The sequence below is a fragment of the Bubalus bubalis genome, chromosome 24 (assembly GCF_019923935.1).
Source record: "Bubalus bubalis isolate 160015118507 breed Murrah chromosome 24, NDDB_SH_1, whole genome shotgun sequence".
NCBI lineage: Eukaryota > Metazoa > Chordata > Mammalia > Artiodactyla > Bovidae > Bubalus > Bubalus bubalis.
This window is the reverse complement of record NC_059180.1, coordinates 41,019,560-41,031,531: the sequence shown is the minus strand read 5'-3', so window position 1 is coordinate 41,031,531 and position 11,972 is coordinate 41,019,560. Positions and strand designations below refer to the sequence as shown.

The 11,972-nt window shown below is 55.3% G+C and overlaps 1 protein-coding gene across 1 annotated transcript; it reads right to left on the bottom strand.

The window, feature by feature from the left end:
• Positions 1-2,367: 2,367 nt before the first annotated feature.
• On the bottom strand, positions 2,368-7,485 carry PTX4 (pentraxin 4). Its single transcript, XM_025275029.2, has 3 exons — positions 6,869-7,485; positions 5,667-6,291; positions 2,368-4,341 (listed from the first exon to the last, which is right to left on the bottom strand). Exons 1-3 carry the CDS (start codon positions 7,007-7,009, stop codon positions 3,701-3,703), a joined length of 1,407 nt encoding a protein of 468 aa, XP_025130814.2. The 5' UTR covers positions 7,010-7,485; the 3' UTR covers positions 2,368-3,700.
• Between the last annotated feature and the right edge of the window lie 4,487 nt (positions 7,486-11,972).

Sequence of the window (11,972 nt, the reverse complement as noted above, 5' to 3'; positions counted from 1 at the left end):
CACGTGACGGCCGTCCGGGTCACGTGGTCCCGCCGGCGCCCACGTGATCCGACGGCGCCGCGGAACCCGCGCGGCCTTCTGGGAGTTGCAGTCCAGCTGCCCGGCGCCGGCTGGGCCGCGCGGAGAGCGAGCCGGCTCCAGGACGAGTCCGCACAGCCATGCATGCAGACCCGCCTGTCGGGACGAGTACCCGCGCAGCAAACGGTTGTGCTGAGGACACACCATGGCCCTGTGGCTTTCCTGCAGAAAACGCTGCACTGAGCGCATCACACAGGGAAAATCCAGTTGAACCCCAATTTCGGGACACGTGTCAGCTAGGCAGCTCTTCCTGCAGTGTCAGCGTCCACCGAGAAACACCGAGGAACACCGCGAGACCGCCCTGGATGACAGGAGATTAAGAGCCGGGCAACCGAGGCTGCTCGTGGGCCTGGCATTTGGGGGACAATTGGCAAAGATCAGACATGCACTGTGCATTAGGTAGGGGTGTTACTGCGGCGCCCAAACCTGGGGCGTGATCTTCGTCTGGGTGTCATATCAGAAAAGCCCATTTCCTCTGGAGACAGCACTGAGATATTCGGGGACTGTGATGTGATGTCTGCAGCGTAGCCCCAGGTGATTCACAGGCTAGTGGTAATCACAGTATGTAGCTACCCACAGAGGGAGAAAGCAAGCTGGTGGGATGGTAGCACGGGTGAATCCAGGGTAAATACACCTGTGCCATGTATTCTTCTGGTAACTTTTTTCTTTAAATTTGAAGCTTTTCAAAATAAAGACATTTTAGAAGTTCTTTATAGGCTTTTTTTCCCCCACATGTTTCAAAATAAAACCAAAACTGAAACCAAAATAAGAGGAAGGAAGCCCAACAGGATTGTAAGTTTTCCCCACGATCGATCACAAAAGGTGTGACCTGGCTTTGCCCTTTTGCGGGATAAGAACAATCGTGAGCCAGCCCTGTCTGTGGAGGAGGGCCTGGAAGCTACGGAGTGCAGCTGGCTCAGGCTCCGAGGAGCGGTGGGGCTGGTTCTCAACTGAAGGGAGTGGGCGAGTGCAGGTTGTATGAAGCCCAGGCCTGTGGAGAGCTGCACAGAGCCATGGGGAAGTGAGAACAGGCCTAGGGACGAGGGGTCCGGAGGGGAGGCCCCTCTGCATTCTTCCGTCCTCCCTACCCAGGAACGCAGCAGACTCAGATCAGAGGTGGGGTTGATAGGATTCGAGGTGGGTATGGCTCCCATCACTCACCCATTGGGGATCCCCATGTCTTGTTCAGCCTCCCCTGCCCCAAAACCTAGACGGGCTTCCCTACACTCCTCGGTGGAAAGCCCAGCCCTGCCCAAATGCCTAACGACCTGAGTTCCCACCAATCTCCCCCACAAACACCTTCCCAGGTGGGTCTCCCCTCCTGGAGAGGCCCCACCAAGCACCTGGACGCAGGTCGGCAGACAGCCACTGCCACACTACCTCTGCCAAATGCCCACCATTTCAGCATCTGTGAAAACTGGGCAGAAATGCTGCTGTGGTTAATGGACGGTGCTGTGTTAATGGACCTGTTATAACAGGTGTTCGTAACACACATGAAAGCTGCGGAGGGCAGGAAACAGCCTGCGTGTTCTCTCAATGCTGGCGACCCAGCTGTCCCCAAAGAAAGACTTCCTAATCAAATTAGTCTTCCCCTAAAAGATGTCATCTCTCCCTCCTCAATGGTGCAATGCAGCCAGGGCTACAGAAAAGGCCAGAGGAGCCTGGGAAAGAAGAGACTGAGAAGGGCAGCTCTCCGTGAAGACAGACACGCCCTGGGGAAGTGCCAGGGGAAGCAGAAGTCTGTGGTTCTAGGACCTTCCTGTGGCCACCCAGTGGGGTTTCCAGACCTGGGATTCATCCTCTGACCTTGACTCATGGGTGGTTGGGGAATGGGCTGGGAAGGGGGAGGGGAGGTGGCTGGCCAGACTGGCTAAAGGCCTGGGATCACTGCTAAGAGGCCCCAGGGACTGATTTCAGCATCCGCCCCCTCAACCCCCACCCACTAGCAGGCCTGTTTCCAGACTTAGTGATTCTAAGCTTTTCCGACAGATGAACAGACGTGCCCGCCGCCCCCACCACACACACCCCAAAGCTGCTCTTTTCTGCGCCCACAGATTGACTTTCAGGTTCTGAGCTCTTGCAAGGATTAATTTACATCACACTGATTCTTTTTCTTTTTTTTCCTCCCGGGCTGAGTCCTAATCACTGGAGTGCCAGGGAATTCCCCACACCTATTCTGCCAATGCATTTTTTTTTTTTTTTAAACTCGCCATGATTCAAAATTCTGAAAAAAAAAAAGCTGTCAAAAACAATACCCTTGTGGTACATATACACAATGGAGTATTATTCAGCCATTAAAAAACAATACCCAGTACCGGCAAGAATGAGGAGTTATGGCAACCATCATAGAGTGCCGGCAGGGATATAAAACAATGCAGTCACTTTGGAAAACAATTTGGTGGTTTCTTTGAAAGTTTAAACATGATTTTATCATTTAACCCAGGAATTCCGCTGTTAGGCATCCGCTCAAGAGAAACAGAAGCATGTGTCTACAGAAGGACTCAGAGGAGGGTGTGTACAGCGCTTCATTCACAAGGGCCCCCTACTGGAAACCACCCAAGTTTCCATCGACTGATGAATGGATAAACCAAACATGGGTCATTAGGACAGAAGGTCATTCAGCCACACAAAGGAATGCAGCAGACAGACACTACAACACAGACAAACCTGGAAAGCATGATGCTCCGTGAGAGAAGCCAGACACCGAGGACCACACAGTGACGGAGTCCATTTATGTGAAACGTCCAGAACCGGCAAATCCACAGAGACGGAAAGCAGGAGCGTGGGTGCGGAGCTGGGGGAGGGGCTGTGTGGGGACAGGAGCGACCCTAACAGGCATGATGTCTTTATGGGGGAAGGGGGGAAAATGGAAATGTTCTAAAGCTGGATCATGGTGAAGGTTGCATACTTGGCAGATTGACTACAAATCTTCAAACTTCTACACTTTGACTACAAATCTTCTACACTTAGAATGGGTGAATTTCATAGTATGTAAAAGCATTGCCCATCCTTAATGTGTGTTTCTGAGTAGCCTGTTTCCTTTGCAAGCCCCCTTCCCGGCGGCTCTGATAGCCTCACCAGCCGTGTCACAGAACCTTGATGGACCCCCAGGGTGAAGAAGCTGCAGGGCCAGGAAATGGACTCTCCGGCCCTTCTCATGAGAGATGTTGGAACAGGGAACAGACAAACAAACTCTCACAAGCCTCATGGAGAGAGGACCATGGCAGCTAACACAAGGAAAAGAGTTTTCCAGGAACCAGCCTGCGGCTGCCCCAAACCCATACCCAAGAAGCGTGGAGCTAGAGCCTGCCACTGCCACATGGCCGGTCAGCTGCGCGGAAATGACGCATACTACAAAGGGGGGCGTTTGTAAGAACACTGCAGTGAGGGGGAGAATGCAGTCCTGGGGGCCCTGTGGCCTGGCTCTGCCTTGCCGGCTCCCCTCCTCCGCCCCCATGCAATGCCCACATCCTGTGTTAGAGGGCAGGTGTGCCTGGTCCAGGTGGGGGGCAGCAGACAGCCAATCAGTCTGAGTGGGGGCCCACTATGGACTGTGCGGAGTTTGGGGGTGCCCCTCCCACTGGCCACCTCGTGAGTGCCACTGCTGTGTGTGCGTGAGCCCTCAGGGACACAGCTGTAGGCAGGTGCAGTTCACCCTCTGCACGAATCCGCCCACTGACGTGGCATTGGCCAGCGTCAGGATGGCACCCGTTGGGAGTGCCTTCCCCATGGCCAGGTTCGAAACCTCCCCAGGGACCAGCACACGGTCCCATATGGCCAGGCCTGCCATGCTCCCCACGAAGGCCTCCGAGCTGTCAAACCCGCCCCCCACGCGGTCTTGCTCCTGGCCTAGCACGAGGGACCCTCCTGGAGGGATCTCATACCCCTCCCTGAAGCGGGAGCCGGTGGCCACGAGCCTTCGGTCCACGTGGAGCCAGTACCTGCCCAGGATGGACGTCCAGATGACACACACGTGGTGCCACTGGCCGTCTAGCAGTGGCTGGAGGGGCAGCTCCCTGAAGGCCGGGTCTCCGATCACAAAGTGGACGGAGCCGGGGGCCAGGGAGTCGCGGCCGTGCAGAACCAGCTTGTTGTCGTTTTCCTCGGTGGCATAGGACAGGAGGGTGCCCAGGTGGTCCGTGGCCGTGCGGACCCAGCTGCAGATGGACAGGGCCCGCAGACCCGTGAGGAAACCGGGGCGGAGGAAGCCCACATTCATGGTGGAGGCATTTGGGAAGACGAGTGCAGGGCCCACATTGCAAACTAGAAACAGACAAGGAGGGAGAGTCAGGCCGTGTTGCGGGGGGCGGCGGCTCACTTGTCCTCACGTGACCGGCGCCATCTCCCAGATGGGAGGACTGACGCCCAGGGCACCTGGCCAGCCTCGCTCCTTGCAGCAGGGAGCCCCAGATGAGTGTCACGTGGCTGCTGGGACAAACCCCCCACAAACGCAGCAGCTCACAACAAAACCCAAAGTTAGCATCTCACAGTCTGGATGTCAGAAGTCCCTGTGGGTCTCTCTGAGCTGAAGATCACAGTGTGGGTGGGGCTGGTTCCTCTGGAGGCTCCAGGGAGAAGCCCTTCGCTGCCCTCTGACCTCTGCTCCTGCCTTACATCTCAGATGTCCCTGACACTGAGCCCCCTGCCTCCCTCTCCTGAGGACCCTGGGATGAGGTCGGATCAGCTCCCATCTCAGGGAGCTGGATGGACTTTTATATTAGAAAGTCCTCTTGCCACGTGAGGTGACACAGCCACAGGGGCTGAGGCCAGGACGTGGGCATCTTTGGTGGCATCATCCTGCTGACCAGACTTCTTCCCAAATCTGCCCTAAGGAGGGTGGGTGGTGCAGGGGTGGGGAGCCTGCATTTCTAGCTCCAGGGTAGAATCAGGGGCTCCTGTCATGATCCAGGGCAGTGGTTCTCAACTGGACACACCTGTGTGCCCGGAGAATATCCAATGACGCCTGCAGACAGTTTCGGTTGTCAGGATTTTGGGGGTCCCCAAACTTATAGCCCTGCTTTCCCGGGAGCCCTGTTGATTCCCTGCAGGTCAGCCAGTGAGCTCAGTCTTACTGGTGAGGCCCCCAGAGCCGTGCAGATGGAGCGAGATCTGCTCCAGACTAATGGGCCCTGAGGGCTGCAAGGCCAGACTGGGAGCAGCCAGGCCACAGCTGAGAGTTCGAGGACAGTGGAGGCCAGAGAGGTGCCGAAAACGTCTCAGTGCCCTGGAGGCCCCTACAGCTGGGGACGACCCGACCCCAGGTACCCCTGGAGGAGAACCCTAAGCTGGCGATAAGAAGCGGCAGAGACCAGGGGCCCTCCACGAGTGGGCACAGACCCCACGGGCTACAGACCGGGGCCCCGGCCCTGCAGGAAGGACCCTGCTGGTGACGGCTGAAGATGCCAGCCCTGAGCTGTGTGATCACCAACCCTGAGGTGTGCCAGACGGCCTGACCTGCAGGCAGGCCATCTCCTGGGCAGTTCCTTTCTTCGAAGGTGGGGTGTGTGGGGGTGTGAGGGCACTAAGTGCTAAGAAGGCCCCTGAGGGAGAGGTGGAGACCGATGAGGGTGAGCGGGCGTGGTGCTTACCCTCTCCTGGGCTCTCAGGGGGCCACGCCTGCTGGTTGCCTAGGCTCAGGGGCTCTTGTGCCCCCTGGAGACCGTGAGCGAAGTCCAGAGATGGGTCCTGGGGCTCAGGCGGAGCTCTGGTCGTTTGCCCGCCCCCCTGCAGCTGCGGGGCACTCAGGTTCGACGGCCTAGATGGGGCCGGGGTCACATTTGAGGCAGCGGGGCCAGGGCCGGCCACCCGCAGCTGGCCCTCAAGAGCGGCCAGCCTGGCACCCTGGCTCTGGACAAGGGGCGTCAGGCGGAGCAGCGCGTCCTGCAGGGCCTGCACGTCCCGGGCCAGGCTGGAGACAGCGGCCCTCTGCGTCTCCTGCTCCCGGGCACGCCGCGCGCTGCCCTCGCTCATGGCAGCACTCAAGGCCAGCAGTCTGTGGTCCGCCTTTCGGCCTTGGCGCTGCGTCCTCCGCACCCAGGTCCTGAGGTGGCCCAGCTCGTCCTGCACGGCCGCCTGCGACTGGTTGAGTGCCAGGGCCACGGCCCGGTTCTCATGGGCCAGGCTCTGGAACCGGGCCTTGATGTCGAAGGACAGGTTGTAGTGGCTGGCGATGCCCTGCAGGTGCGTCAGGGTCACCTCTTGGAACCTTCGAAACTGTGGAGAGGACACAGGCGGTCCCGGGGGCTCGGTCTTCAGGGCAGCTCGGTGAGGTGATCGACCTCTGCCACCAGCGCCCCCGCACCGAGCTCGCAGCTGCGGGATGACCCCAGGCCTGTGCTGCAGGGGCGAGGGCCCCCAGGCGGCTCCCACCCCTTCCTGCAGCTACACTCTTCACTCCCCTGGTGAGGGTGGGTGGCTTGTGTGGGGATCAAAGTGAGGAGGGCTTGGGCTCCTAGGAGCCGGCCGTGGCCCCACACAGGAAGAGTCTCTGCTCCATGGGGAACCTGAGATCCGGTACCCCGAGGCCCAGCAGGCCCCAGCACACCTGTGGGTACCCTCCTCAGGGTCGCCCTAAGTCTGCCCACCCTCACACACAGCTGACTTATCTTCAGAAGGAGCCCACCAAACCTGTTTTGCTGTTTCAACCATAGGTGAAAAATCAGACCATAAAAACTGCAAACTCCACTCTGAGCCCACAGAGCACAGAAACTTCCCATTGTTTTTGTATCACCTCTGCATCGCCTGCTGTCAATTAAAAAACTCTACGGCCTCAGATGGTGGGTGCACTTACCTGCTCTTCTAGTCTACGGAGCCTCTCGAAAAATGGTTTTCGTTGCCCCACAGGGCCGGTTGTTTGCGACAAAGCTCCATGTAGATATATGTGCACAAGGATGAGGAAGAAAGGCAGGGCTCTTCCCGTTGGGCTGCCCATGCTGAAAAGGGGCGAGAGGCACTCTGAATGCAGGAGGACGGTCTGCTTGGAGCTGGGCCTCCACTAGGCTGGCCCGCCTCTCCCGGGGGTGGCTTCCCTTCTTCCCCTCTGGCGGGCAGTCAGGTGCCTCCCACCACCTTGATGAGAAACATTCACTCTGGAGACTTGAGGTTCTTAAGGACACAGGCTGAAAACAGATGCAGTGTCTTTGGAAAATAGGTCTACTGGGTACAAGGCCTGGTCCAACTGGCTTGGAGGCGGGCGGGGTGATTGCTTTAGCAGGAGCATACAGACTCGTGTTCCCACCAGAGGAGTGGAAGCTGCACAGGGACCCTGGCGGGGGCAGGGGCTCCTTAGAGCTGTCTGCAGTGGGCCCAGCCTGCTGACCATGCACAGCAGATCCGGATCCATGAGGCCCCTCCCTCGCCCTTGGAGGAGGCCATGGAAACAGAATTGGGAGCCGCGTTAACTCATCTCAGGCCTCGGGCTATGAAGTGGGCTGAGTGGTAGGTCCCAGGCTAACCCTGGTGCCTGCAAATGGGAGCTTATTTGGGAAAAGGGTCTTTGCAAATACAATTAAGGCTCTTGAGATGAGTTCATCTTGGATCATCCGTATGAGTCCCAAGTCCAGGGATAAGTGTCCTGAGACAGAGAGGTGACACGCAGGGGAGAGGGCTGTGTGACACGGAGGCCAAAGTTGGGGTGGAGCTGCCTCAGGAACACAAGAAGCTGGGGGCGGGGGGCGAGAATCCTCCCAGGAGCCTTCGGGGGGAACATGGTCGTGCCAACACCCTGATCTCCAACTTCCAGCCTCCAGGGCTGCCAGGGAAAGCATGGCTGTTGTTTTAAGCTCCTCCGTTTGTGGTCATTGGTTACAGTAACCGCAGGGGATGAACACAGGCTGCCTGCGTAAGTGAACGGGGGGCAGAGACCTCATTCCAGGGCCAGGTCCGTGGCCAGTGTTGACCCAGTGAGGGGAGTAGGAGAAAACCACGGTCAAGGCTGAGAGTTCCAGGTGAACAAGGTACCAGGGCACAGAGACTGCTCTCTTTTCTTTCCCCAGGGTCACTCTGATGGCGGCCAAGGGACACAGCCTGGAGGAGCCACAGGGCAAAGAGAGGAGATGCAGCAGCTGCCCTGGGGAGCAGAGGAAGGGGCAGAGGGGACCCAGGCAGGCAGGGAGTGGGTCTGCGTCCTGGGGCTGCTGTACCCCATGACCACCCCAGGGAGCGGGCACAGGAGTTCATTCTCCTCTGGCTCTGGCGGCCGGAAGTCTGAGGTGGAGGGTCAGCAGGACCACCCTGGATCCAAAGGCTCTCAGGGAGGATCCCCCGGGCGCTCCTGGGGCAGCCTCACCCCAGCCCCGGCTCCGTCTTCACAAGGCCTTCTCCCCTGCATGTCTCTCCTCTTCTGTCCAACAAGGACACCAGTCATTGGATCTAGGGCCCACCCAGATAATCCAGGGTGATCTATCTCGAGATCTGAAACTTGGTTACATCTACAAAGAGCCTTTTTCCAAAAACGTTCACATTTATAAACACAGGGGTTAGGACTTGGATGTGTTTCTTGGCGGCCACCATTCAGTCCATTACAGGGAGGTTTGAGGGGTTGGGGGCTGTCCAGGGATGGTGTGGGGCTGGGGCGATGTGCAGGCTGGAGAGAAGAGACTCATGTCAGTCTGAATACAGAGTTGCCAGCCCCCTGCCTCCTCCCTGACCTGCTGCGCTGGGTGGCTGCTCCTGCCCACCAGCCCAGCTGCCCAGGACATGGTCAGCTGGTTCTCTGAAGCCACGATGTCCAATCCCAGAGCCCCAGCTGCGTGGGAGTGTTGAGCCCGTCCCATGAGGCTAGCCTGGGTGGAGATCCGCTGCAAGTATAAAATGTGCACTGGATCCCAGAATTTAGTGTAAAAAAGGAATGAGAAATACTTCCTCAGTCATCAGATTTTATGTATGATTATAAAGGCGATGCCACCCCACTCCAGTACTCTTGCCTGGAAAATCCCATGGACGGAGGAGCCTGGTAGGCTGCAGTCCATGGGACCGCGAAGAGTTGAACACGACTGAGCGACTTCCCTTTCACTTTTCACTTTCATGCATTGGAGAAGGAAATGGCAACCCACTCCAGTGTTCTTGCCTGGAGAATCCCAGGGACAGGGGAGCCTGGTGGGCTGCCATCTATGGGGTCACACAGAGTTGGACATGACTGAAGTGACTTAGCAGCAGTAGCAGCAGCATATGTAGAAATGGTAATAATATTTTGGATGCACTGGGTTAAATAAAATGTTTTAAAAATTAATTTCAACTGTTTCTACTTTTTAGTAAGACTACGAAAATATTTAAAATTAAATATGGAGCTCATGTCATTGTTTGATTGGACAGTGTCACCTTGGAGAAAGACTCTGGTTTGTGGGCCCCCAGGCAGAAACAGGGGTTTTCCTTTGACTCGCTTTCATCATCCGTTCTTTAAAAAAAAAAAAAGGTGGAAAAAAACATAAATCACAAAATTCACTCATTTTAAGGGTGAAACTAACAACATGTTATTGAAGTAAACATCTACCTATTGGACTGGGAGTCTGAGGGTTCTGCCAGCTTCTGGAAGGCAGCAGACAGGGACCTTCCCCAGGCACCTCCTCCAGGCTCCTGCCCCCAGGCAGGAGGAAGAAGGGAGCTTCTTCAGTCCAGGCAGAAAACCCGCTCTTACTAACATCATGGGCAAGAGCTTCCTGCACCCCACCAAACCAACTTCCATCCACAGGGTAGACAGAAATCTGCCCAAACAGAAGAGGAACCAGGAGACGATGCAGAGGGCCAAGGAAAGGCTCAAAAGCAATCTAAAGAACACCTTCAGAAAGGCAAGAAAAGCTTTGTGTCCACAAGGCAAGAAATGGATGCTGTGGAAAAAGGAATAATCAGAAAGGACGAAGCTGCTCCTGGAAATGAAAAGCACAATTTTCCAAAATACAAAGAATAAAGTAAAATGCAAATAAATATATAAGTAGAATAGAAAAATTAAAAGGCAAAGTTAAAGCAGTTGGTCAGAAAGTAGGCAAAAAGGCAAAGAGTTAGAAAAGAAGAGCCAAACACTGGATTGATCTCAGTCCAGTGAAAAGACACTATGGCGTATGAGACTACAGGAAAGAAGGGAAGGAATTACTAGGAAGATAATCTGTGAAGGTGCTGCAGACAAAGGCATCCATCACTTGAAGACCTCGTGGCAGAGAGCCCCAGGCCAAGGGACAACTACAAGGCTCATCTTGAAGTGTCAGACACCACAGATGAGAAGATGCTAAGTGTCCAGAGAAAAAACTTGGTCACCTGTGGATTGAGGCTTTCCCCAGAGGCCTGTTGGCCACCTCAGCAGCAAGGCTGGCTGCCAAAGACAGGGGACAAAACTTGATGACTCTGAATGAAATGATTTTCATTTAAAACTGAGCACGGCTTCCCTGGTGGTCCAGTGGTTAAGAATCCATCTCGCAATTCAAGGGACACCATTCGATCCCTGGTCCGGGAAGATCCCACATGCCCCGAGCAACTACTGAGCCAGGACTCTAGAGCCCGAGAGGTGCAACTACCAAAACAAGCCCCCCAGGGCCTGTGCTCCGCAATGAGAGGAGCCACCACAGTGAGAAGCCTGCACAGTGCAACAGAGTAGCCCCTGCTCGAGGCAGCTAGAAAAAGCCTGAGCAGCATCACAGAATGTAAAAAATCTTGGGCAAAACAGCAGTTGGAGTGGCCACTTAGCTCAGATGGTTAGAGAATAATACTAATGAATTGTGTATCTATTAATAGCTCAAATGTGAATCCACCTGGAGCAAAGAATAAAGTCATTTTTTCAGATATGCAAAGGGTTAAGAAATGTATCCTCTGTGCCCAGTCTCTTGAGATGTTACTGAGTGACAGGATTCAGAAAAACGTGGGGATAGAGGGAGAAGGAAGCAGCTGTAGGAGCCAGAAGTGAGAGCTGTAGTTCAGAAGCCGCCTGCGAGGAAGTGGCGGAGAGTGCCAGCAAGGCAGCATCCTCTCCTCCTTCCTCCTTCGCACCCACATCCAACCCATCTGGTCTCCCCGAGGTGAGCCCCTTTTCATCACCTGACCCCTGGCTATTCTCCTACCGGCTGTCTCTTTGGGCTTTCTGCATCCGCGGTTGCCCTCTACTGTACACTCTCCTAACTGCACCCTGGGTGGACCCCTCTTGAAAGTGTAAGAGCAAAGTGAAAAAGTTGGCTTAAAACTCAACATTCATGTATGGAAAGAGTAACATGGAAACTTACGTTCAGTTCAGTTCAGTCGCTCAGTCGTGTCTGACTCTTTGCGACCCCGTGAGTCACAGCATGCCAGGCCTCCCTGTCCATCACCAACTCCCAGAGTTCACCCAGACTCACATCCATCGAGTCAGTGATGCCATCCAGCCATCTCATCCTCTGTCATCCCCTTCTCCTCCTGCCCCCAATCCCTCCAGCATCAGAGTCTTTTCCAATGAGTCAACTCTTCGCATGAGGTGGCCAAAGTACTGGAGTTTCAGCTTTAGTATCATTCCCTCCAAAGAAATCCCAGGACTGATCTCCTTCAGAATGGACTGGTTGGATCTCCTTGCAGTCCAAGGGACTCTCAAGAGTCTTCTCCAACACCACAGTTCAAAAGCATCAATTCTTCGGCGCTCAGCCTTCTTCACAGTCCAACTCTCACATCCATACATGACCACAGGAAAAACCATAGCCTTGACCAGACGGACCTTTATTGGCAAAGTAATGTCTCTGCTTTTCAATATGCTATCTAGGTTGGTCATAACTTTCCTTCCAAGGAGTAAGCGTCTTCTAATTTCATGGCTGCAGTCACCATCTGCAGTGATTTTTGGAGCCCCCCAAAATAAAGTCTGACACTGTTTCCACTGTTTCCCCATCTATTTCCCATGAAGTGATGGGACTGGATGCCATGATCTTCGTTTTCTGAATGTTGACCTT

Coding starts and splice junctions, on each gene's coding strand:
- PTX4 (XM_025275029.2), bottom strand. CDS start 7,009: ATGGGCAGCCCAACGGGAAGAGCCCTGCCTTTCTTCCTCATCCTTGTG. Junction 6,292..6,868: donor TCCGTAGACTAGAAGAGCAG/GTAAGTGCACCC, acceptor TCCTCTCCACAG/TTTCGAAGGTTCCAAGAGGT. Junction 4,342..5,666: donor CCCTGAGAGCCCAGGAGAGG/GTAAGCACCACG, acceptor GTCTGTTTCTAG/TTTGCAATGTGGGCCCTGCA.